Source organism: Pelophylax lessonae, assembly GCF_965119305.1.
Source record: "Pelophylax lessonae genome assembly, chromosome: 1".
In the NCBI taxonomy this organism is placed as follows: domain Eukaryota; kingdom Metazoa; phylum Chordata; class Amphibia; order Anura; family Ranidae; genus Pelophylax; species Pelophylax lessonae.
The window spans coordinates 644,396,171-644,419,967 of NC_138768.1; the positions used below are offsets into that span (position 1 = coordinate 644,396,171).

At 40.6% G+C, this 23,797-nt stretch overlaps 1 protein-coding gene across 1 annotated transcript; it reads right to left on the minus strand.

The window, feature by feature from the left end:
- Positions 1–8,537: 8,537 nt before the first annotated feature.
- Positions 8,538–9,345, minus strand: LOC309546022 (akirin-1-like). Its single transcript, XM_082245501.1, has one exon. It carries the CDS (start codon positions 9,314–9,316, stop codon positions 8,759–8,761), a length of 558 nt encoding a protein of 185 aa, XP_082101627.1. The 5' UTR covers positions 9,317–9,345; the 3' UTR covers positions 8,538–8,758.
- Between the last annotated feature and the right edge of the window lie 14,452 nt (positions 9,346–23,797).

The following is a 23,797-nucleotide window of genomic DNA, read 5'->3' on the forward strand; positions in this document are numbered from 1 at the left end:
TTGCTTGTACCTGCTTATTTTGACCTTGTGGTGAAACACAGGTCGAAACCTCAGGTGAGAGGCCAATTATTTATGTGGTGGTGGTGGAAATACACAGATCTACGGTGAGCACTGGTTGAAGTATCATCTTCAAGCTTTTTTTGCACAAGTTTTTTTGCACAAGTTTTTGTATAATATTATTGGACTTTTTAATTATTCTTATGTCTTCATGATTTAAATGTATTTATTACATCATTATTGATTGAGATTTATCTCATTATAAGCACCTTTTTTGGCACTTTATCAATATTGCACAGATGTATGTCTGATTTTCTGTTTATATATAATCACTGAGTGCACTTTGGTTCATATAATGCTGTACCGTTATTACTTGGATATTTGATATTGCTTTGTAGTGGTAAACGAAGTTTGGTATAGCAGCTTTATTTTGCACCATATTGGATCTTTATAGTTAATTGTTTGCGCCGATATACTCACTTTTTACACTAAAGAACATGTCCTATCAGTTATACATTTAGGATGTGTTTTATTGTTTTTTTATTTTTTGTGCCTTTTTGTTGGTTTTGTGAGACTCTATTCCAAGTGCCAGGTTGAACTAGATCCCACCAGCCACATGTAGCCCCTCACCTTATGGTTGGGGCATTTAGCTTAGGTTGGTGCCATTTGTCCATCTGGCATCTCCTTCGCTGGTCAGCGGATGTTTCATCCTGCTGGTTTCATGTGTTGGCGCACTCTGCCCCTATTTGTGCCTTCTCCATCATGGCTTCTCTCCCCTCTCGCCTTTGCCCACCTTCTGGGTTGGACTTCAGCGGCCTCTGACGTCCCTTCCGGTTTGACGCTCCGTGGTTCGGGCGGAGGTTTACTCTCCCTCCACTTCTGCCCGTTTCTGTTGATCGTTGCTGTATCCGGATATGACGTCAGATGCTGGGAAATGTTAGGATGCAGTGCGGGGGGGACAACTGGAGATGTTTATCCCTGATTAGGCTGTAGATGATGACTCATGCTTGAAAGTTTTTTTCTTATTAGCTGCCTTGATTCACAGAGGGAGGATCTTCCCCCTTATATATCTGTTCAACCTCCAAGAACTCTAAAACCTTCCCCGTCTTGGAAGGAATATACTTGGCTCTGTGAAATATAGGTAATGTGCCACTCTGCTTTGTTCTGAACAGTGTTAATAATAATTTCTTTAACTCAGTATTTTTGCTTATTTAAATATTTTTTTTCTTTTTGACACATTGAAGGGTGACCTTTGGTCTTACTTTTGTTTAGTATTCTGTTGGGACTTGAAGTTCTCCCTGAACATATTGGATACATTCGGTATTAAATCCACAAATTCAATTTTGTTGAATGAACATGAAGGTAATTAAACTTTTTTTTTTCACCGTTCAGACTGATGCAGACTGTCTCTCTTTTCTGTCAAATTTATGATGCCTTTATATATTTTACAAAGTTTATTTTGGTCTTATATTTTTCATTTGAGCTGAATCATCTATCTATTCCATCAGTCCCTTGTGGGCTCTAGTTTGAGCCATGACACCTGGTTGTCTCCTCCTACTGAGTCACAGCTACGTTTTGATTTAAACCACTTACCGACCACCCGCTGTCAATTTACGTCGGTCCTTTGATGCTAAATAAAAAATACATCTATCTGCTGCCATAACCCCGGTATTTTTTTAAACGGCGGGCAATCGGCTTTCAGGTAAGGGTGGTCCAAGCAGCGGATTTGCTGTGGGATCACCCTTACGGTCCGGCGGAAGAGGTGCCCCCCCTCCACGTCCCAGTCCTTTTCCCCGTTTACCAGACCCGCCGACAGCAGGGAAAACAATCTGGTCCCGGATCTCTTACACAGGAAGTAGAGTGAGGGCAAGATAGCCCTCACTCGACTGTATGGTCTTGGAGGACCAGAGCGACGTCAAACATCATTGCTTAGCAACTGGCTTAAAGAGACGATTTTGTTTTAACCATTTTTTTTTCTTTTTTAGTGTACTCGTGAGATTTGAGGACTTTTTGACCCCAGATCTCACAATAAAGAGGTCCTGTCATGGCTATTTCTATTACAAGGAATGTTTACAATCCTTGTAATAGGAATAAAAATTATCAATTTTTTTAAACTGTGTAAAAATCTAAAATAATAAATAAAGTAAATAGGAAAAAAAGGGAGCTTTAGTGTTGAGCAAAAGAGCCTGCTATTTTCTTTGAATTGATAATTTTATGTTTAGATTGTGGGTCTAGCAAGGGGGCAGTTTTAGTTTGGATTTTCCTAGCTTTTAATTGATTTGTCGGAAATTTACCAGTTTTATTTCCTCATGAGCAATATGATAGTTTAAGGACCCTAAAGTGCTTATCATATTGCTCTAACAGCATCACCCTGAGATTTGAACATAATTTTGTAAGAGTTTGAGATGCAGATTGTGTGGGATTGGACTTATTTATAGACTCTAAGGTATGAATTTCTCCTAGTAGTTGATCAAGCTGCAACGTCCTCTGCCTCTTAATACTTGAACATAGTTGGATAAGAATGCCCCTTATAAAAGACTTGTAGGCACACCACACATTAGCCGGGTTCGAAACAGAGTGGGAATTGATTGAAAAGTGTTTGTGAAGGTGCTTGGCAATAGTAGCTGCATGTTGGGGGAAACAAGCCCTTGTGTGTTGACTCTCCAGATATAGGTAGGGCTAGGAGTGTAATCTTCCATTATGGTTATAGAGGTTGGTGCGTGGTCTGACCATGATATGTCATGCATAATGGAGGAAGATATCGATTGGAGCAGTACCTTATCCACCAGGATTATGTCAAACCTTGAGTAAGAATTGTTGCGCGAAGAGTGGAAAGTATAGTCGCGTTCTTCGGCGCGGTGGCATCTCCAAACGTCAAAGACATCCTCTAAGTGGAATAGTGGTTAAAGCACAGGTAGTGGGCATTTAGGCCTGCAAGACACATCTAGTTGCAGATTGTCTGTTAGATTAAAATCCTCACATATTAATATAGATCTTTTTTAATTTTTGAAATTTTGTTGAGAATTTTTTTCCAAAATCGCAACTGACGCGAGTTGGGAGTGTAAGCATTCACTATAGTAAATGGTCTATTATTGATCTCGCATAGGAGAATTAGGTATCTGCCGTCTGGGTCACATATTGATTCCTATAGTGAGAAGGCCACAGAGTTTTTAATTGCAATGAGTACTTGTTTTTGTGATGCAGATGCCAAAAAAATATGTGGGTAGCTTTTGTGAGATAAGGTAGGGGTGGCTGAAAAAGTGCATTTTTTGGACGCAATGTAAGTCACATCCCAGTTTTATAGCTTCTTTCCACAGTGATGCCCTTTTTGCGGGATGATTGAGCCTGTGAACATTAAAAGATGTTACTTTAATCACCATGGTGGAAAAACAGTAGCAAAACGCTGGTTACCTTGAGGTGGCATTGGAAGTGGCATTAGATATTAACTGGCGCTAGTCTGAATTTTGTTGGTAAGATAGATTGTGGCCCATCATGCTTGTAGGTTGGGTAGGATGTAGACTTCACATTTAGTGGACCTGGAACTGGCCAAGAACCGAAAAAAGCAAAACAGCAACAAGAAAAAACATAATAAAAAACAGTCAATAAAAAGGAAGATGGTTTTCAATGAAGCCTGATTGCAGGTATACTGCACGATGCTCCCAGGGGCAGTATCATGGGTAAGATACACCACACAGCAAGGGGATAAAAGGACCAAATCTTGATAGGTAGAGGCCTATCATTTTGTAGGATTTTTATGTTTCCGCTTATGTGAAACAATCTGCCAGTCATCTTTGGTGCTTATTTTGGGAGGAGATGCCCTAGACATGGGTTAGTGCTCTAGGAGGATGTCCCATGATCTAAGTAGTGCGAGGTCTTCATTGAGAGTGGTTATCACAGAGGTTTTGGCATTATGAGTAATGGTAATTTTTGTTGGGTAGCCCTAGTGGTAGACAATGCCATGATTGCATAGCACTTTGGTGATCAGCAGTGTATACTGTGATAGGTCTGCATATAGTTGAAGGCAGGATTACTGTTCAGGGATCTGGGTCATCTTGCGGAAGGTGGACATAAGCTGGTCCTTCGCATGATAAATATGGACCCGCATAATTACATCCCTAGGGAAGTCATAAGGCAGGTGTGACGGCTTGGGCAGGTGGTGATTCTGTTGATCACTACTTCAGAGGCAGGGATAGATAGTAATGCGGCATGCATGAAATTGCATGCATACTGGTTTAATTGTGAAATTTATACAGATTCAGGAATGCCTCTGATTTTTACATTGCAGAGATACTAACATGTCCTTTAGGGTAGTATCAGATATGGGTTGGCTGTTCGTAGGGAAAGAGTTAATAATGTCAGCTAGGTCCCTTGTGGTGTTCAGAGAGAAATTGCTGTTGCTTACCTCCAAGGGACATGATCCAGAAGACAATCTGGGTTTGCTCTTAGCAGGGCTCTGGGACACTGGGGCAGAAGCTGCAGGTGATCCTGGCTGTGGTGCCTTGGCAGCACTGAGTTGTGAAGGGCTCTGTGCTGGCTGTGAGGATCCACTGGAGGAGGCTGGTGAACTGCCGCCATCACCATCTTGGACATGCGGCCGCTCAGAGGGAAGGAAGAAGTGCTGGAGTTTTTTAGGCTGCCTGGTCTCCTTCTTCTTGTAGTCCATCACTTGAGCGCAGGGATCAAGCTGCTTGTGTGCTTGTGTGGAAGTGGCAGGTCGCCTCTGATGCTGATAATCCCCGGTGGTCTTGAAGAGCTACTCGGTCACACTTCCATGCAGCCGTGCGGTAGCCACGCCCCCTCAAGAATTAATAATTTAAACAGCAACTTTCCAAATAACATTAAAATATGCGTAATGCCATACATTTATATCGAAGAGTGATGGCTTGGAGAAAGTTTTGCATTGTCTGACATTCCCCAGTGAAAACTAGTCTTTCTTGATATTTTGCTGGCAGTCTCCTAATCTCTGCATGTTGTTTGTAAGAGCTACATTAACTACAAGAATGAGCTATCATGCCGAGATGAGAGAGAATGCTCTGTTAATTACACAGTAGTAGCATGGCATACTACCTTGACCTTTTCAATATTCTGTATTTTTTTCTGTCAAAGTATTCAGTGTAGCATTCATGCTCACACTTTAGAAATAAACAAGGAAAGGTCATCGTTTCTTTGGCTTCTCTGCTAATGAAGACAAGCGAAGAATTGTGGTTGAATTGCTTTTCACAGCAGATGTTATTCCCCAAGGATCATCTTTTTATTTCAGACAAAACAAAGTTAATATATGATGTGTAAAAATGAGCTGTATTGTGAATATCAATGTAATCTGAATGGACACAGCAAGTTAATAAATAATTTGTGTTTATAACATAGCATAATGCTTGATGGCCCTCTGAAAGAGCGATTTATGTTTTAGAAAATGGCATTACTTACAGACATTTACATTTCAATAAGCAAGACCTTTGCTGAATTAATCTCTTATTAAGTTATATGGTTAAGCATACTATTAATGCCGTTTAGTAATGTAATTTTTATTTTTTTTTTAAAGTTAGACCTTAATGCTTGAAACAAGTACAAAACAAGAGTTTTTCACATAAAAAATGCATTAACAAACAGTACATTTACTGTGGCAGGGTAGCACAAGCAGGCTGGATTACATACATATAAAATAAAAAAGTTCCAGTATAAGCACTATAGTCTCTACGTGACCCCAAGTATAGAACAATCACAGTCCATAAAGTCTGTACTGCAGTCTAAGATCTGCCAAATAAGGGGTTGAAAACAACCAATGCACAGGACCATGCAGCTTCATCAGCCAACGGGACACTGGAAGCTGTGAACGCATAGATAGAAAACAGAGCACATAGGCTCCTTGTGCAATACAGTTTTTATTTAGCAGATAAGAGATAAAAACAAGCTACACTCACAAGAGTAATGTGAAGCTGATTGTTAATGTAGATATTCTAGGCCAGCATACAGAGTGAGATCATCTGGAAGTTGGGAGAGCAGAGACTGAGAGGAGTGAAATCCAGCATGCAGTAGCTGACAAGCTGCACACAAGCGACTCATTTAGACCGGGGAACGTGAGTCCACGGACAGACTGGTCGCACCTTCGTGATTACATGACACCAGACTGTGCCAGCTGACAAGTGACACTCTGGGGTTGCTAAGACAATGTGTTTCAGAGGGCATAGCCTACGTATTCAAGTCAGCCCAGTGCTCTCCAAGAGGTCCTTTTTATCTAGTGTGGGTGGTGCCGGGATTATTAACCCTAATGGCACCAGCCAAAGGACAGCCATGGGATACACACAGGCATTGTTAAACAGGCAACTAGTAAGTAACAGAGAACAATGTTTGTTACATTTTAACCCTTTTGGTCTATTTGTTCCTGTGGCGGCTGTCATGTTCCCCCAACAGTGTAACAACATGCAGTGACCAATTTAAACCAATTAGGTTATACTTAATACTGCATATTTTCTATATATGGATCACATACATGTATGTCATTCAGCTGAGGGGCATGGACAGAGGTTGTGGGAGTTGTAATTCCTATAATGAAGCTGTGATTGGACCGCAGCTGTCACATGCTACCTTGGCCAAGCACAACACCCTGTACCATGTGATAGCCATGGGTCAATCATTGCACACAATAGTAATTACAGCTGTTATGAATGTAACTCATTAATGACAGTTCAAAACATTGCTGTTACAGTGAGCTTCACTGTAACAGCAATCAAAGTGAAAAAAGTATAGTATGTAAATTTGTTTTATAAAAATTGAATAAAAATGTATATTTTTTAATACTGACCGTCACCAGTCAGTATAAAAAAGTGTCATGCAACACATTGATGAATCAAATATCAACAACCATGCATGTAAGGGTTCGTGTTTTTAAGTGTATAAAAATATGTGATAACTCTATAATTATGGAGACGAGAAAACTGCCAACTTTCTTAATATATGATTAGCATATAAATAAACCATCACAACATATATAAACATCAAAATCATAAAGTAAGTGACATGACATATAATTTACTATTAAACAAAAAAAGGACACAAATGTCCAATAATGCAGTTTCTTAAACATGTAAAGCAACTAGATGATGTGCTTTGTAAATTCTTCAAACATCCTTTATAATGAATAAAGTGCAGAGGGCCACACCGCCATTCACACTCCGCTCTCACCTTACCGTTTAGATCTATTTGGCTATAAATAGTTCAGATGCACATTAGCCTTTAAGGTGTTTACTCCAAAGCACTATTGCTCTCCCATGGTCCTCCTCAATGTTTCTTGGATAATAACTCTCCAACTCCACACCTCCAGGGCTCAAAAAAGAAAGACTTGGATAGTGTAATACTGCAAAAGCGCTATAAACTTTATTAAAAGTGAAAGAATAGGTTACACTGACAAGTATAGTCCACTCAGATAGTAGTGCACCACCTTAAAAAATGTTTTGTATATATAGGTGCTGTGTCTCCTTAAGACTCAGACTCTCAGCTCACGTAAAACCACCATGAATTCAGTCTCACTTTGCACAAATTTGTGGGGCCCCCTGCACTTTATTCATTATAAAGAAAACATTATACACTATCCAAGCCTTTCTTTTTTGAGTCCCAGAGTTAAATCATCTGTCCCTTATTATCCTCTTGAAGGTGCATCTTTTAATGCACAGAAATCACATATAGAGAAATGTTTCCATTGTTCCATTGTCTTAAAATTATTTTTTCTCTTCTGATCTTTATTAAAGAGAAACTTTTTTTTTTTTTTTCTCACCCCAGGTAATTTTATTTCAACCATTTCAAAATGACATTAGAGGCACAATATTATATAAAGGCTATGTGTTACTTCATTCAAACCCTCGCCACCCAAAGAGCTAGGAATTGCATGTACAGTCTGACAAACACTCGGACCAATTTATAAAAACTAGAGCCAAAGAGAAATAGGACTGCTGCTTACAGCAACCAATCGGCTTTTGGCTTTCAATCCCTAAAATGAAGTGGTAGAAAACCAATAAACTGGTAGAAACAAGCAGCAGCTCCAGTTCCCATAAAATCAGTCTGCCTATACATTATTTTTCATGCGAAAACCAAACAAACAAGAAAAAAAAAAAAAAAAAAACCTTCTTTTGAACACTTCAACTTCTGGTAGATATTTTTGTACAAACTCAATAAAACAATGCTTTTCGGTAGCAAACAAAAACATATGCAAATTGAAAAATAAAAGCTTGCATTTTAGAATTAGTCTCAGAAGGGTGCAGTTATTTATACATCAGGTTACAATCACTATTCACTAAGTACACCACAGTTACAGTCTGTATGGTCCTTTATTTGTATATCCTTTTTGAGGCTCCTCCCAATATAAAAGGAAAAAAAAAAAAACCTCAACTTAATTGTAGTGCATCAAACAAGGCAAAAATAATTCAAAACTAAAAAACTCCAAGAATGTCCTTTTATCTGAAGCCTCGGACATAGGGACACTAATGGAGATTCCTGAAGCCAAAAAATAAAACAAAACCTGTTGGGTTACAGTCGGTCTTATTGAGAGGAGCAGTCTTTGAACAAAGTCTGTGCTGGAAAATAAAAAACAAAAAAAAATTTCTAAAAAATAAAGTGTGAAGGCAGCCAGCAATGACGTTAAAATTCTCTGGATGACACGATGTGAAGAAAAACTGATATTAATAACATGGTACCTCACAGGTGGCAGAATGTTAAGCAGCCGTAATCCCAAAGTGAAAACTGGTACCCAGACGGCAAAGTGAACAATTCAAGACACATAACTTGTAGGCCTTGTTCCGTACCGTCGCATAATCTGATCATGTGTAAATTTCACAAAGGATTCATATTGTTCTTCTAGTTTTGTGTTTAGAATCTGCTCATACTCTTCCCTAATCTTGTCTTCATGGTCCTTCAGTAGACGTTCACACAGAATTCCTACTTGTCGTAAGCTGAATGTTGGTTGGTCTTTCTTCACCACTGAACCTGGTGAGGATGGAGCTGTGAGAGATGTACTGGCTTGAACCTCACTGGAGTGTCCATTTTCATTTTGGTTGAAAGCTCCTTCTAGCTGCCGTCGTCTATGGTAACGTGTATATTCCTGTCTCAGGTTCTGAAAGATTTGTTCCGGGGTGAGCCGGCGGTCCCCACCCAGCGGCTGCAGAGAGGACTGCGGGCCTAGTGGACTGTCGGGCCTCAGGCCGCACCTTTGGGGGGATGGGTTGGCGGGGGATCCTGGGAGAGGGGTGCACCGACGACGCTTCGGAGACTGAGGGCTCATCAGGGCCTCGAACTCCATAGAGCGCTTTAATGTCGCTCCGCAGGCCATGGTTTATCCTGATCGATTCCACACCGATCACAAAGAAATCTAGCGGGTGGCCGGGGGAGAGGAGAAGGTATTAAAGAGAAACTTAAAAATGAGCTTCCATGCAAAAGGTTTCAAATCTTTACTGATTTAAAAATGATCCATTTTAATCTATTGATCCATTGAATGGGACAAAAAGGTAAACTCAAACTTAACACCTCCTTCTCTGCCACAATCTGTGTTGATAAATGTATGATGTTAAGGACTGTATTGGTTGTGTCAGCTTATTGGTTGATGCTGGTCCTGCTTTTTTTGCTGTCATTCTCTTTGGTAGTGTTTCTGACCCTAAGAAATACAGGAGTGCAGGTATTAATTGGCACATCTAAGCACTCTGCTCTCTTTGCATGCTTTTTACATATATTGTTTGATTGATTATTGCTTGTTTGAGCAAAATACACTATGACAGATTATACAGGCACAGCATGGGACAAATTTATGCTCGCTATTCAAAAGGTTGCTCTGGTAATCATGGGGTGTTGGTGGAATTTGAGGTATTTATACAGAAGTTATGTAAAGCTCTAGATAGAAAGTCTAGCCTATATTGGCACATCAAGTTCTTCAAGCAATATATTTGTTGAGGAGGTGAATCCTAGAGGATAGAGGGTTTAAATCTTCCCCAATCTATGTAATATAAAGCCTGAGTTCAAAAATGCTTGTAAAACAAAATTGCAAAATTGTTCTAAAATGATTATGCTGCTCATGGAACACAAAAAATTGTACTGGAAGAGCCCAGTAGAAAAAGAAAGCCTTTTGGTGTGATCTAATTAAGACACAGAGAGGTACAGTACAAAAATTGTGTTTATTTTGTAGAAAGTGTATCAAAAAACATCGTTATTGGATGCAGTTCAATGGATAAATGCTCTTGGAACAGTATACTAAGGAAAAGACAGAAGTTAATGAGAAAACAATTAGAATAGAATACATTGTTGTGTTCTTACCTGTTACAGTATTTGGTGACCCTATTTTTTTAGGGTCAAAAGTACTATGGACTAACAGGAATGACAACCAAAAAATTGGGAGCAGCAATAACCTATAATTGGTCAAGCTGACACAACCAATAAAGCCTTAACATCATAAATTTGTCATCACATGTATAGACTGAGGCAAAGAGGGAGGTATTGAGTTAGAGGTTAACTTTTTTGACCCATTTAAGAAATGGATCACTTACAAACAAACCCAAATATGTGGGTATTTCTCACTCAGCTATGTAAGGAAATTGAGAGTCTAATTATACAGGGATTTATCTCTGGAAATCTTTTCTCATTACAAGCTTAAGCTCTTCGATAAATAAGTTAAAATAAGGAAATTGTAATAAAACCCTTGAACAGGGGTGGGAACATTGTTCTGATGGATAAACCATAGTATAAAAGGACGTGTCTATAAAATCTAGAGAATTTTCAATGGTACAGGCCAGGTTCTGAGGGCATAGTGGAGGGATTTCATTAAAAGTTTTCTGCGTCACTATTACATATTTTTCATTGAGATGTCTTAAATAAAGACATCTATAAAAGCAATTTGTGTTAAACATCCGCATATGCATGTGTTTTATGCATTATCTAAAATGCACAAAGATCTCAATCAACCATTCATGGTATCTGGTATTGACCCCCAGATGGGCCTGTCAAGCAAACTGGTTGATTCATATTTACACCCTCATGTTAGCATATTTAGGATACTCCTGATCTGTTGAGATGGAATACAGATGCTTCCTGGTACTATATTGGTGGCAATAGATATTAAAGCCTTGTACATTAGCCTCCCGCATTCTTCTAGTCTTGCAATCATAGAGAGATTATTGAGAGAGAGAGAAAGAACAAAGTTCATGAGCTTATGGTCAATTCATTCTTGCACTTCTGGTGCATATTCTCAAGAGGGACTTGTTCGCGTTTGATGGCTCCCATTACCTCCCGGGACAGGGTATGGCGATTGGCACATTGTACGCCAACCTGTACCGGGTGGGCGGGGGGGGGGGGAGCGGACAGCACTAGATTTTGGACATACAGTCTAATGTGGCATTTCTACATTAACAATGACCTATTGTTTTGGACTGGGATGATAGAAGAGATTTCTGAATTCATGACAACTTTAGGTGTGAATTAACACTTAAGCCCCGGAAGATTTTACCCCCTTCCTGACCAGGGGGTATTTTGCGATTCGGCACTGCGTGACTTTAACGGACAATTGCGCGGTCGTGCGATGCTGTACCTAAACTAATTTGACGTCCTTTTTTCCCCACAAACAGAGCTTTCTTTTGGTGGTATTTGATCACCTGTGCGATTTTTTTATCATGCGCTATAAACAAAAAAAGAACGAAATTTTGCAAAAATAACAATATTTTTCAAATTTTTTTATATGAAATTCCCCCAAAAAAATGTAAAAATCAAAATTTTTTAACATTTTTGGCCAATTTGTTTTATGCTACATATGTTTGGTAAAAAAAATTGCAAAAAGCGTATTTTGATTGGTTTGCGCAAAAGTTATCGCGTTTACTAACAAAGGGAAAGATTTTTGTCATTTTTGTTGTTTTTTTTTTTAACGCATAATGGCGGCGATCTGCGATTTTTTTTGTGGGACTGCGACATTGGGGCGGACAGATTGGACCCTTGACTGACATTTTGGACACTTTTGGGGTTACCAGTGACATTAATACAGTAATCAGTGCTATAGATATGCACTGTTACTGCAAAATGACACTGGGAGTGAAGGGGTTAACTTTTTTTTGAGAGGGAGGGGTGGTGTGTGTCCCTAGGGGCGTGATTCTAACTGTGATTGGCTGTGGCTTTTGCTGTAGGAACAGTGATCAACGGTCCTACATAGTAGAACCGTATGATCACTGTTTCTACTCAGGGGAGAATGACAGGCGGCTTGTTTACACTAGCCGCCTGCCTTTCTCCCTCTCCACCGATGATCGCCGAGTGACCGGTGGACATTGGGTCCGCCGGTCACACGCGCGGGGGGGTCCGTAAGATTGGGTGGGTGTGGAAAGTGGGGTCCCCCAAGGATCTGTGCTGAGACCAATCCTGTTTAATTTATTCATAAACAATCTAGAGGAGGGGATATCTAGCACAATCTCGATATTTGTGAATGATACTAAACTAAGCAGAGCAATAACTTTTATGCAGGATGTGGAAACCTTACAAGCAGGCCTGAACAAAATAATGGGGTGGGCAACTACATAACAGATGATGTTTATTGTTGAAAAATGTAAGGTAATGCACTTGGGCATCAGAAACACGAACACAAGTTACTCACTAGAGGGGGGAACCTCTGGGTGAATCTAAGATGGAAAAGGACCTGGGGTCCTAGTGGACAACAGGCTTGGCAGTGGCATGCAATACCAAGCCGCTGCAAGCAAAGCCAACCAAATTCTGGCATGTATAAAAAGGGGGATTCCCTCCAGAAATAAAGAGATTATTCTCCCACTTTACAAGGCTCTGGTCCGGCCACATATGGAGTATGCCGTCCAGTTCTGGGCACTGGTCCTCAGAAAGGATGTGCTAGAACTGGAGAGAGTCCAGAGAAGGGCAACAAAAATAATTAGGGGAATGGCGGACATCAGCTATGAGGAAAGACTACAAGCATTGAACTTATTCTCTCTGGAGAAGAGATGCTTGAATGGGGATATGATATCAATGTACAAATACTGTACAGGTGACCCTAGCATAAGGAAAAAACTTTTCAGAAAAAGGGAATACAATAAGACACGTGGCCACTCACTAACACTAGCGGAAAAACAGTTTAACCTTAAAATACGTAAGGGGTTCTTTACTGTCAGAGCAGTAAGGATATGGAATTCTCTTCTACAAGCCGTGGTATCAGCAGGGAGCATTGATAGTTTAAAAAAACTATTAGATAGGCACCTTAAAGACCACAACATAAAGGGGTATACAGAGTACGGTTAACAGCAAACACACACACATCATAGGTTGAACTGGACGGACTGATGTATTTTTTCAACTTCAATAACTATGTAACTATGCAGTGGAGAGATCACTAGGTGAACAGGCAGATGCCTATAATAGCCTGTCAGAGGAATTCCAGGGACATAACACTGACATACAGTGCTTGAAATCCAAAGTTGCAGATCTTAAGGGTCAATACTGACAGAATAACCCGAAATTCCGGGGCATCCCTAAATCCGTCACAAACCCAGAATTAATTCTTTACTTACAACAACTCCTTAAAGTCCAACTTACTATGGAAAACCCTAAATATTTCATCATTGATAGGGCCCACAGGCTGGCAAAACCCACTTCACTTCCTGACCCTAGAGATGTAATAGCCAGGATTAATTTCTTTCATATTAAAGAAAGGGTTGTTTCAGCAGCAAGGAACCTGGGAAAACTTTCTGACCCCTTCTCAAAATTTCAGATCTTCGCTGATCATCAGTAGGATTATACCACCAAACTAACCGTGATGCACCAGGGCCACACAGATGTCCTCAAAACGCCAGAAGAAGTCAAAAAGCTACCTCCCCAGTGGAGAATCTCCCTAGGAAATATCAGCAAACCACCACGCACTAGACCACCCCCAACTCATCTCAGGGGGCTGGTTGGTGGTTGGAAACACCTGCCGGTTCTATCTCTGCCAGCAATGCTTTACTAACCAATACCAGTGGCTTTGATCATTTGTTGTTCTCATTGGGCGCCCACCTTATCATCTTTGGTTTACCTTAACACTTGGTTTCCTGAGCTTTCCACAGCCCCCAATTTGATGCATGATCGTATCCTGCACATCTTCATTTCAAAGCTCCATATTTGATCTCTGTCCTTTTCCTTTCTTGTTATTCTGTTTAACATTTAATGTTTGCATTGTTGTACTACAGTATCTCACAAAAGTGAGTATTCCCCTGTATCAGTTGTGGATTTTTTTTACAAATGTTCCCAATACATGTGTAATAATACTCTCTCACCCACAGGTAGTTTTAAAATGGCTGCTGCATATTCAATGAGCTATGTGGTTGTGGGGGATGTACAGCCATGTGTTGCTGCAAAGTGACCTAGGAGTGGTCAAAAGATATGACCACATCCTGTGGGTGGTCTTTCTGTGTACAGGACTATAAAAGGATTAATTTGCATGAAAAAAGCCCTTTTCCCTCACCCTCTGCTCTGGAGGGTCACACAGAAAAACATCCATGATGCAGCCTGCTTGTTTGTTCGTTGGTAGTTGGAGAAACATGCGGCGAAGACCTTTGTCCTGTTGTTGCAGAGATCTGCTGAGCCCACCACCAGAGCTAAGTATTTATTCAATATTCTTGGGACAAGGGTTGTATGTTTTATGTATTTGTTCATGGTAACTTTTATGTGTAAGGAAGCTTTATGTATTATGATGTCCAGTAATGGTAACTCTTAAGATGTGTAAGGAAGCTTTGTGTTTATGATGTCCAGTAAAGTTTTGTTTTATGCTTTTTTATCAAAACTGCTCTTGGTGCCTGTTTTCATTTTAAATATTCACGAGATATGTCAGTGGCTGTCCAGTATACCTGAATTATAAATTTTGTTGTTATTCCCCATTTGATACAACTGCCGTTGTCGGCAGGATACTGCATGGTCACTAAATATAGAATATTTGGATGAAATAGTGTGTTATATAGAGGGTGTATGAGTAGCATCCATTGAATTGCTGCTAGAGTGAGCAGTTTAGTGGATGAGCCCTAAGCACAGTGTTATTCATTGAATTGCTGCTAGAGTGAGCAGTTTAGTGAATAAGCCCTAAAAACAGTGTAATAAGAGGGTGTATGAGTAGTGTCCATTGAATTGCTGCTAGTGTGAGCAGTTTAGTGGATAAGCCCCTAAGGACAGTGTTATAGAGGGTGTGTGTGTGTAGTCCTTGAATTGCTGCTAGTGTGAGCAGTTTAGTGAATAAGCCTTGAGCACAGTCACCTTGAGCCAGGACAATACACTAAGATTGTGATTGATGTTGCATTTGTGTTCCCCCTGAGAGTAGAGATGCATAGTCTTTTTTTAAAAAAAAGCAAGAAAACAGGAGGGAAGGAATCAGTTTCTAAGTACGGGGCGATTCCTACACGGGTCTGTTCTGGGTACTGGAAACCCATTGCAGAGGAATTGATTAAATATGCTGCTCCAATCTATCCAGACCTTGGTACTGAACTGGGTACACAGGCTTTACATTTAGATTCGAGCGTATATTCTAAAAAGGAGCGGAAAGCCGCTGCCACTATGGGGTGGTTGGTCGTGCAGGCCGTTTGCAGCGAGGTGCAGAAGAATGAAGCGCTTGAAAAAGAGTTGCAGGAAGTGAAAGAGATGTTGGTTCAAAGTAATGCATGTCGAGTATTTGCTAGAGAGGATGTATCCTGTTCTGATGGTAGTGATGATCTAGATGAGTGTCATGCACGTCCAATAATCACACATCAGAGAAAAGGGAAAATAAATTGTGAGCATGGTGGAGAGAATGGTTTGCGGAATAGTGCTTGTGATGAACTGAATGAAGTAGAAAAGGGGCCTACCCAAATTGAGCCCAAGGAGCAGCTTGCAGTGGTGACCGAAGACACTGAAAGCGAGGTAAAGTATTTAGGTAAAGTTAAACCTGCAGTGGCCTTGAAGTGTGTTCAAACTTCTTTAGGCAGAGCTGAAGATTTGAATGAGCGGCGGTCAGCCCCCATTAGCATTTCTAATAATGCCACAAAGGACAAAGGCCCTAAGCCTGCAAGGAAGACAAGGCCTATGGTCTCCTGAAGAAACATGTGGACTGATTTACTTAAGGTGGGGGTTCCTAGAGAGAAAATAGATGGGCTCCCTACACCAGCTTTGTTTAAGAAATGGGAACAAGTAAATGGGAATGGTTTATTCAGCCACATTAAGTGTTTCTGCTGTCATAGAATGGGGCATTTTGCTAGATACTGCCATGCTGTGACGATTGGACAACAGCAGGCTAGTATTCGCAGGACAGCACGGAGAGACATGCAAGTTTATTCCTTTGGAAGTCAAAGCCTTTCAGTGAAAATGTAACAAGGCAACAGTGGGCACCCTATAACAGTTTTGCAGTTAAATGTGAGCAGTGAGCTATGTTTTTTGGCACAGGTGGAAGGAACACATAATCCGCTTTGTCTCTAATTCTATTAAGGTACCGAGCTTTGAGAGGAGGACCAGGCAGAGCAGATGACCAAATCGGATGGAATGGGACAGACCAGAAGATGAGAGCCTGAGGAAGATGCAGATGATTTCCTGATGGTGGCTTAATTGGAGTGGACTTACATCTGAGCATTTACCAAGAGGAGGACAAGGAACTTTCATCATTTGGGATTTTCTTTCCACAGACTGCCAAGGACATTGCTAACCCTGTTTAAAGTAACGTTGTAGCTGCCAGGGATTTAGTCTGACCGCTCTGATGATACGGTGGTCGAAAGGGAATTTTTTCCTCCCATTGAACGGGGGGGTTATTTTTGCCCTTTCCTGGCAAAGGCTTTAGGAGATGTTGAAGATTCACATGCTATAGTCAACAGGTGGTATGTGCTGCCATGGTCTATTTGTAGTGACTTTATTGCCTTAATATGGAGTTTAGATTTTCAGGCCATAGATTCTTGCAAGCTAGGGCCCTCCCCATTGATATGCAAATAAACCAGTCTGATTGGTTTAGGAGCAAAAGGAACAACATGTCTGTTTAAGTTTTTTTATTGCATACACATTGTACATGCTTAAGATAATTAGCTTGTGCATTTTGTAGGCATATTTTTTGTAAAGAAGTAGAAATGTATGTAATTGTTTGTAATGTTGGTAATTATTGCAAATGTATGGGATCAACAGGTGGATTGTATCAGTTGTGGATTTTTTTTACAAATGTTCCCAATACATGTGTAATAATAATCTTTCACCCACAGGTAGTTTTAAAATGGCTGCTGCATATTTAATGAGCTATGTGGTTGTGGGGGATGTAGAGCCATGTGTTGCTGCAAAGTGACCTAGGAGTGGTCAAAAGATATGACTACATCCTGTGGGTGGTCTTTCTGTGTACAGGACTATAAAAGGGTTAATTTGAATTGAGAAAAGCCCTTTTCCCTCACCCTCTGCTCTGGAGGGTCACACAGAAAAACATCCATGATGCAGCCTGCTTGTTTGTTCGTTGGTAGTTGGAGAAACATGCGGCAAAGACCTCTTTGTCCTGTTGTTGCAGAGATCTGCTGAGCCCACCACCAGAGCTAAGTATTTATTCAATATTCTTGGGACAAGGGTTGTATGTTTTATGCATTTGTTCATGGTAACTTTTATGTGTAAGGAAGCTTTATGTATTATGATGTCCAGTAATGGTAACTCTTAAGATGTGTAAGGAAGCTTTGTGTTTATGATGTCCAGTAAAGTTTTGTTTTATGCTTTTTTTATCAAAACTGCTCTTGGTGCCTGTTTTCATTTCAAATATTCAAAAGATATGTCAGTGGCTGTCCAGTATACCTGAATTATAAATTTTGTTGTTATTCACCATTTGATACAACCCCTCACATTTTTGTAATTATTTTATTATATCTTTTCATGTGACAACACTGAAGAAATTACACTTTGCTACAATGTAAAGTAGTGAGTGTACAGCTTGTATAACAGTATAAATGTGCTGTCCCCTCAAAATAACTCAACACACCAGCCATTGATGTCTAAACCACTGGCAACAAAAGTGAGTACACCCTAAGTGTAAATGTCCAAATTGGGCCCAATTAGCCATTTTTCCTTCCCGGTATTATGTGACTCATTAGTGTTACAAGGTCTCAGGTGTGAATGAGGATCAGGTGTTTTAAATTTGGTGTTATCGCCCTCACTCTCTCATACTGGTCACTGGAAGTTCAACATGGCACCTCATGGCAAATAACTCTCTGAGGATCTGAAAAAAAGAATTGTTGCTCTATATAAAGATGGCCTAGGCTATAAGAAGATTACCAAGATCCTGAAACTGAGCTGCAGAATGGTGGCCAAGACCATACAGTGGTTTAAAAGGACAGGTTCCACTCTGAACAGGCCTCCCCATGGTTGACCAAAGAAGTTGAGTGCACATGCTCAGCGTCATATCCAGAGGTTGTCTTTGGGAAATAGACGTATGAGTGCAGCCAGCATTGCTGCAGAGTTTGAAGGGGTGGGGCATCAGCCTGTCAGTGCTCAGACTATGCTCCGCGCATTGCATCAAATTGGACTGCATGGCTGTCGTCCCAGAAGGAAGCCTCTTCTAAAGATGATATACAAGAAAGCCTGCAAATAGTTTTCTGAAGACAAGCAGACTAAGGACTTGGATTACTGGAGCCATGTCCTGTGATCTGACGAGACCAAGATAAACTGATTTGGTTCAGATGGTGTAAAGCGTGTGTGGCAGCAATCATGTGAGGAGTTCAAATGTAAGTGTGTCTTGCTTACAGTTAGGCATGGTGGTGGGAGTGTCATGGTCTAGGGTTGCATTAGTGCTATTGACACTAGGGAGCTACAGTTCATTGAGGAAACCATGAATGCCAACATGTACTGTGACATACTGAAGCAGATCATGATCCCCTCCTTTCGGAGACTGGGTCAGAGGGCAGTATACCTTTTGTCCCATGTCTCACAGTTTGATTTTTTGATGTTTGTTTGATGTGGAATAAATCACTCCCTTTTGATTTCAACCTCGGAGTGCGGTCACTCTTTCTTCAGCAAACCATAGGGCAGTATTCCAACATGATAACAAATCCAAAAACACCTCCAAGACGACCATTGCCGTGCTAAAGAAGCTGAGGGTAAAGGTCATGTCTCCAGACCTAAACCCTATTGAGAATCTGTGGGGCATCTTCAAACGGAAGGTGGAGGAGCACAAGGTCTCTAACATCCACCAGCTCCATGATGTCGTCATGGAGGATTAGAAGAGCACTGGTGAACTCCATGCCCAAGAGGGTTAAGGCAGTGCTGGAAAATAATGGTGGCCACACAAAATATTCACACTTTGGGCCCAATTTGGACATTATCACTTAGGGGTGTACTCACATTTGTTGCCAGCAGTTTAGACATTAATGGCTGTGTGTTGAGTTATTTTAAGGGGACAGCAAATTTACACTGTTATTCAAGCTGTACACTCACTACTTTACATTGTAGCAAAGTGTCATTTCTTCAGTGTTGTCACATGAAAAGATGTAATAAAATATATACAAAAATGTGAGGGGTGTACTCACTTTTGTGAGATACTGTATGCCTTGCTTTTGGTTACTTTCTAACTATGGGAAAACTATCAATGAGTGCTATGTAATCAACATTTATATAATTTTAGCTACCTCTGATACCATCTTGCTATTCTTGCTGTATGTCCGAATGTGTGTATATTATGACATTAGTTGTGTTAACCATGCAGTGCTACTCCAAGCATTCCTCCTAAATGACCACATGTCACTTAAGATTACTTCCCCTAATGTCAATGGCCTCAATAGCCCATTTAAGAGGTCCATGATATGGAAAGAAGCTATCTCCCAGAAATGTGACATATTCTGTGCCCAAACGATGCACCTAAAAGCAGATTTACCACCTAAAGTCTCCCACCCTAACTTCCCCCACTGCTTCTTTGCGAACGCAGACAAGAAGGCACAGGGGGTTTTGATGGCGATCAGAGACTCAGTCACCTTTTTCCAATAATTCATGGAAGTAGATCTGAATGGTCAGTTTATTATTTTAGAGGCACTTCTTAACCACCACCCCTACACTATTGTCACATCGTATGCCCCTAATAACAAATAAAAGGCCTTCCTTAACAAACTAATAATAAAGTATGGACACTTTACATAGGTCACCTCATCCCTTGCGGTGACTTAAATGAAGTGTCCAACTCAGGACTAGACTCCACTAACCATAACAGGTGCCCCTCACATGCCTTATCCACCATACTGAAAAAATATCACCTGTATAATGCTTGGAGATGTGCCTACGGGACTGAAAAAGATTATATTCTGGCATTGACCTGTTTCTGGTGGATAGGGACACATTGCTCCAAACCAAGTCCTCCCAGATCAGCTTAATTACATGGTCAGACCATGCCCCCATCTCTTTAACTTGCCAAATATCAAATTCAACAGTTCCAAATGGAGTATGGGCGTTTAACACATTAATTCTACACAATCCCCACTACCAGGAGCAGACCAGTGAGGAACTAAATGTTTTTTTCCAATCTAATGTTGGGTCTTTTTATAATATTGAATCCTTGTGGTTCGCCAACAAAGCATATATGAGAGGAGTATTTATCAGACTGGATGCTCAGGAGAAATGCCTAAGGACACACAAAGTAACAGAATTACCAGAGACCATACACACCCTAGAATCCCTTAACTAAACCTGAACCATCCCCGACAGGAGCCAGCAACTCAAGGACTTACGTCACCAACTTTCCCAACTTTTCATTGCCCAACATGATTTTCTACTAAAGCGACTTAAATTAAACCACTAAGAGGCTGGTAATAAAGTTGGCTCATACCTGACAAGGCAAATTAAAAAGACAACGTTTTTGATGACGAAACGTTGGCGACTCCAGACGTAACGTTTACACGCCCCCTTAAGGAGCCGGCTTGTTTTACACTGTTCCATGCTGTTTTGGATACACGCGGGACGCCGCGACCGGATCTACAGCGGTCTATTTCATATGCCTGCTTATGCCTTTACATTGTGAGTAGTTTTTTTTAAATAAATATGATATACATGTTTTACGGGATTACGCTATGGTCCTCTGTCTTTATTTTCCCCTATATATGTATTTGCTCATAACGGAGTAATCAAGAAGTGCCATCTACTTTGACAGCCACCAAATATATTGATATATATCTTCTTGCTGGGAGAGGCTTTCTCATTCATTTTAGTAGCCATGGAGTTCTGGTAAGCTGCTTATAATACTTGTGCATGGAGGTGTCCCCATCTTGCACTTTTCCCTGGGTGTCACAGGAAGGAGCGTTCTTCACAGTATCTTGCACTTGGATTTATTTGTACTTGCACCATCTTTTTTGGGACTTTATTCATCATTTATCTTTGTGGATTATTCATTTGTTTTTTCACAAATCTTTCAGAGTTTAACATTTTCAATTCACTTATAGCGCTGCACTTTTAGGATTATTAAATTAAAAATAAATCAGCTAAAAACCGCAAAGCATACCTTCTTGACTCCAACAACAAGTGACAACCTCTACAATATAAATTTGGATAATACTTTGTACATTAAAATCCTCTTCTGATGCACAGATCCAAAATTGTTTTACGTCCCTTAAACTCCCTAAGGTATCTCAGGAGCATCTCAATAGCTTTTCTGTACAATTCACTATATCTGAGATTCAGAAAACCATACAAAAACGACCTCTAAACAAATCCCCTGGACTAAGACGGATTTGGGAACGAATACTACAGATCTTTTTCACACCTTATTTCCCCCCTACCTACAGCAGCTGTATGATCAGGCTGACACCCAAGCATCTTTCTATAGAGAAGGACTTGAAGCATTAATAGTACCCCGGCCAAAACCAGACAAACCACCCACATCCCCAGCCAATTACAGGCCAATCTCTTTATTAAATTCTGATATTAAAATCTACTAATCAAATCTAGACTGAATAACAGTCTTCCTCTCCTGATTCACCCAGATCAAGTAGGCTTTGTAAAGCCAAAACATCTGATGGCACTAGGCGCACGTTGAACCTTTTTCAATGGGCTGAGCAGAACAAAACGCCTTCTTTGCTCCTTTCTCTGGACACAGAGAAGGCATTTGACTGCGTCCACTGGCGCTATCTGTAGGCAGTGCTGGACACCTTTGGATTGTCAGATTTAAATGGTGCCATTACGGCTCTAAACTCGAATCCATCGGCCAGGGTACTTACCTTAGGAGTCTTTTCCAACACCTTTCTTTATCCAATGACACGAAGCAAGGATGCCCTCTCTCCCCGATAATCTTTGCACTAGTCATGGAACCCCTTGCTCAGGCTATCTATTTTCAACCAAACATACAGGAATTCCATATAGGGAATAGTGAATATAAAATATGACTATATGCAGACATCATAGTCCTTTCCCTCTCAGATCCTTTAACATCCCTAAAGTCCCTTATGTCAGTTCTAGAAGACTATAGCTTGGTCTCATTATACAAAGTGAACATCTCCAAATCACATATGATACCTATAGCACTAAATGAAAGCATTAAAAAAACAATCTCTGTGTCCTCCAGCTTCTGTTGGGCCCCCCACTCTACAATAAAATACCTGGAAATTAAGCTCACATCCCCAAGCTCCTCCATACACCAAATTAATTATGAATTATGAATTAAAAAATGAATTAAAGTGAACATCTCCAAATTGCATATGATACCTATAGCCCTAAATTAAAACCTTAAAAAAAACAATCTCTGTGTCCTCCAGCTTCTGTTGGGCCCCTCACTCTACAATAAAATACCTGGAAATTAAGCTCACATCCCAAAGCTCCTCCATACACCAAATTAATTATGACACGGCAATCCTATTACTGAAGCAAAACATTTGTGAATTGCAGATGTCCCACCTATCATGGGCCAGCAGAGTAGCTGTAGTCAAAATGTCACTACTTCCCACAATACTATACCTCTACAGGAATCTTCCGATCCCACTCTCATCTTCTTATCTCCAAAAACTTAAATCAACTGTTAACCTCTTTATTTGGAATAGCAAGAAACCCAGATTTAAATCCCCAATTTTCTACAGAATAAAAATAGACGCAGGAATGGGAGTTCCTAACCTAAAAGTTGCACTCATCAGACTTAGCTATTCTGCCTCTATGTCTCTATTTTAAGCAATTAAAGAAAAACTACAGCCCCAGCATGCCCTTAGAAAATAAGAGGAGGTCAGCCTGGAGCCCGGGAAAAAAAAAAGGGCTGAGACAGAAGGGAGAGCAAGGGTGAAAGGAGTGTGGAGACAAGAGTGAGAGGAGGCTGAGGTGGTTCAGGAGGGAGAGAGAACTCAAGCCACAACAGCCCCTGCAGCTGAACCAGCCAGAGGATCAAGAGGATGGTGCTGAGAGGACACGATCAAAAATAAGGAGGGTGGTCAAATGCACTAACAAAAGAAGGCACACTGGAGGCTGGAGCCGGGTGAGTGCTGAATTGACCGCAATACCTCTTGGAGAGTGCGATCATCACCTGGGTGGCTGGGTGGCTGCAGTTTAAATGCAGTGTTGGCACTGTGAAAAAACTAAGTTGGTTTTGTGTTGAAGTTTGGGCACTCGGGTTCAAAAAGGTTCGCCATCACTGATCTAGTATCTAATATCTTTAACTTGGCCTTTAAGACAGGAAACAGCTTACCTTAGGTATCCCATAGAGGCCTTCCTTAACTACAGTTTTTGTCTGGTACATACTACATTGTTACGTATTGCATCCTCACTCATAGGTTCCCCACTTCTGTTTTCCTTAACCTCTCATTTGCATATGCACTTTATTGTTGAATGTTTTTTTTACTTTACAAGCTCTGTAATAACCAACTCTGGCGCCGTTAACACC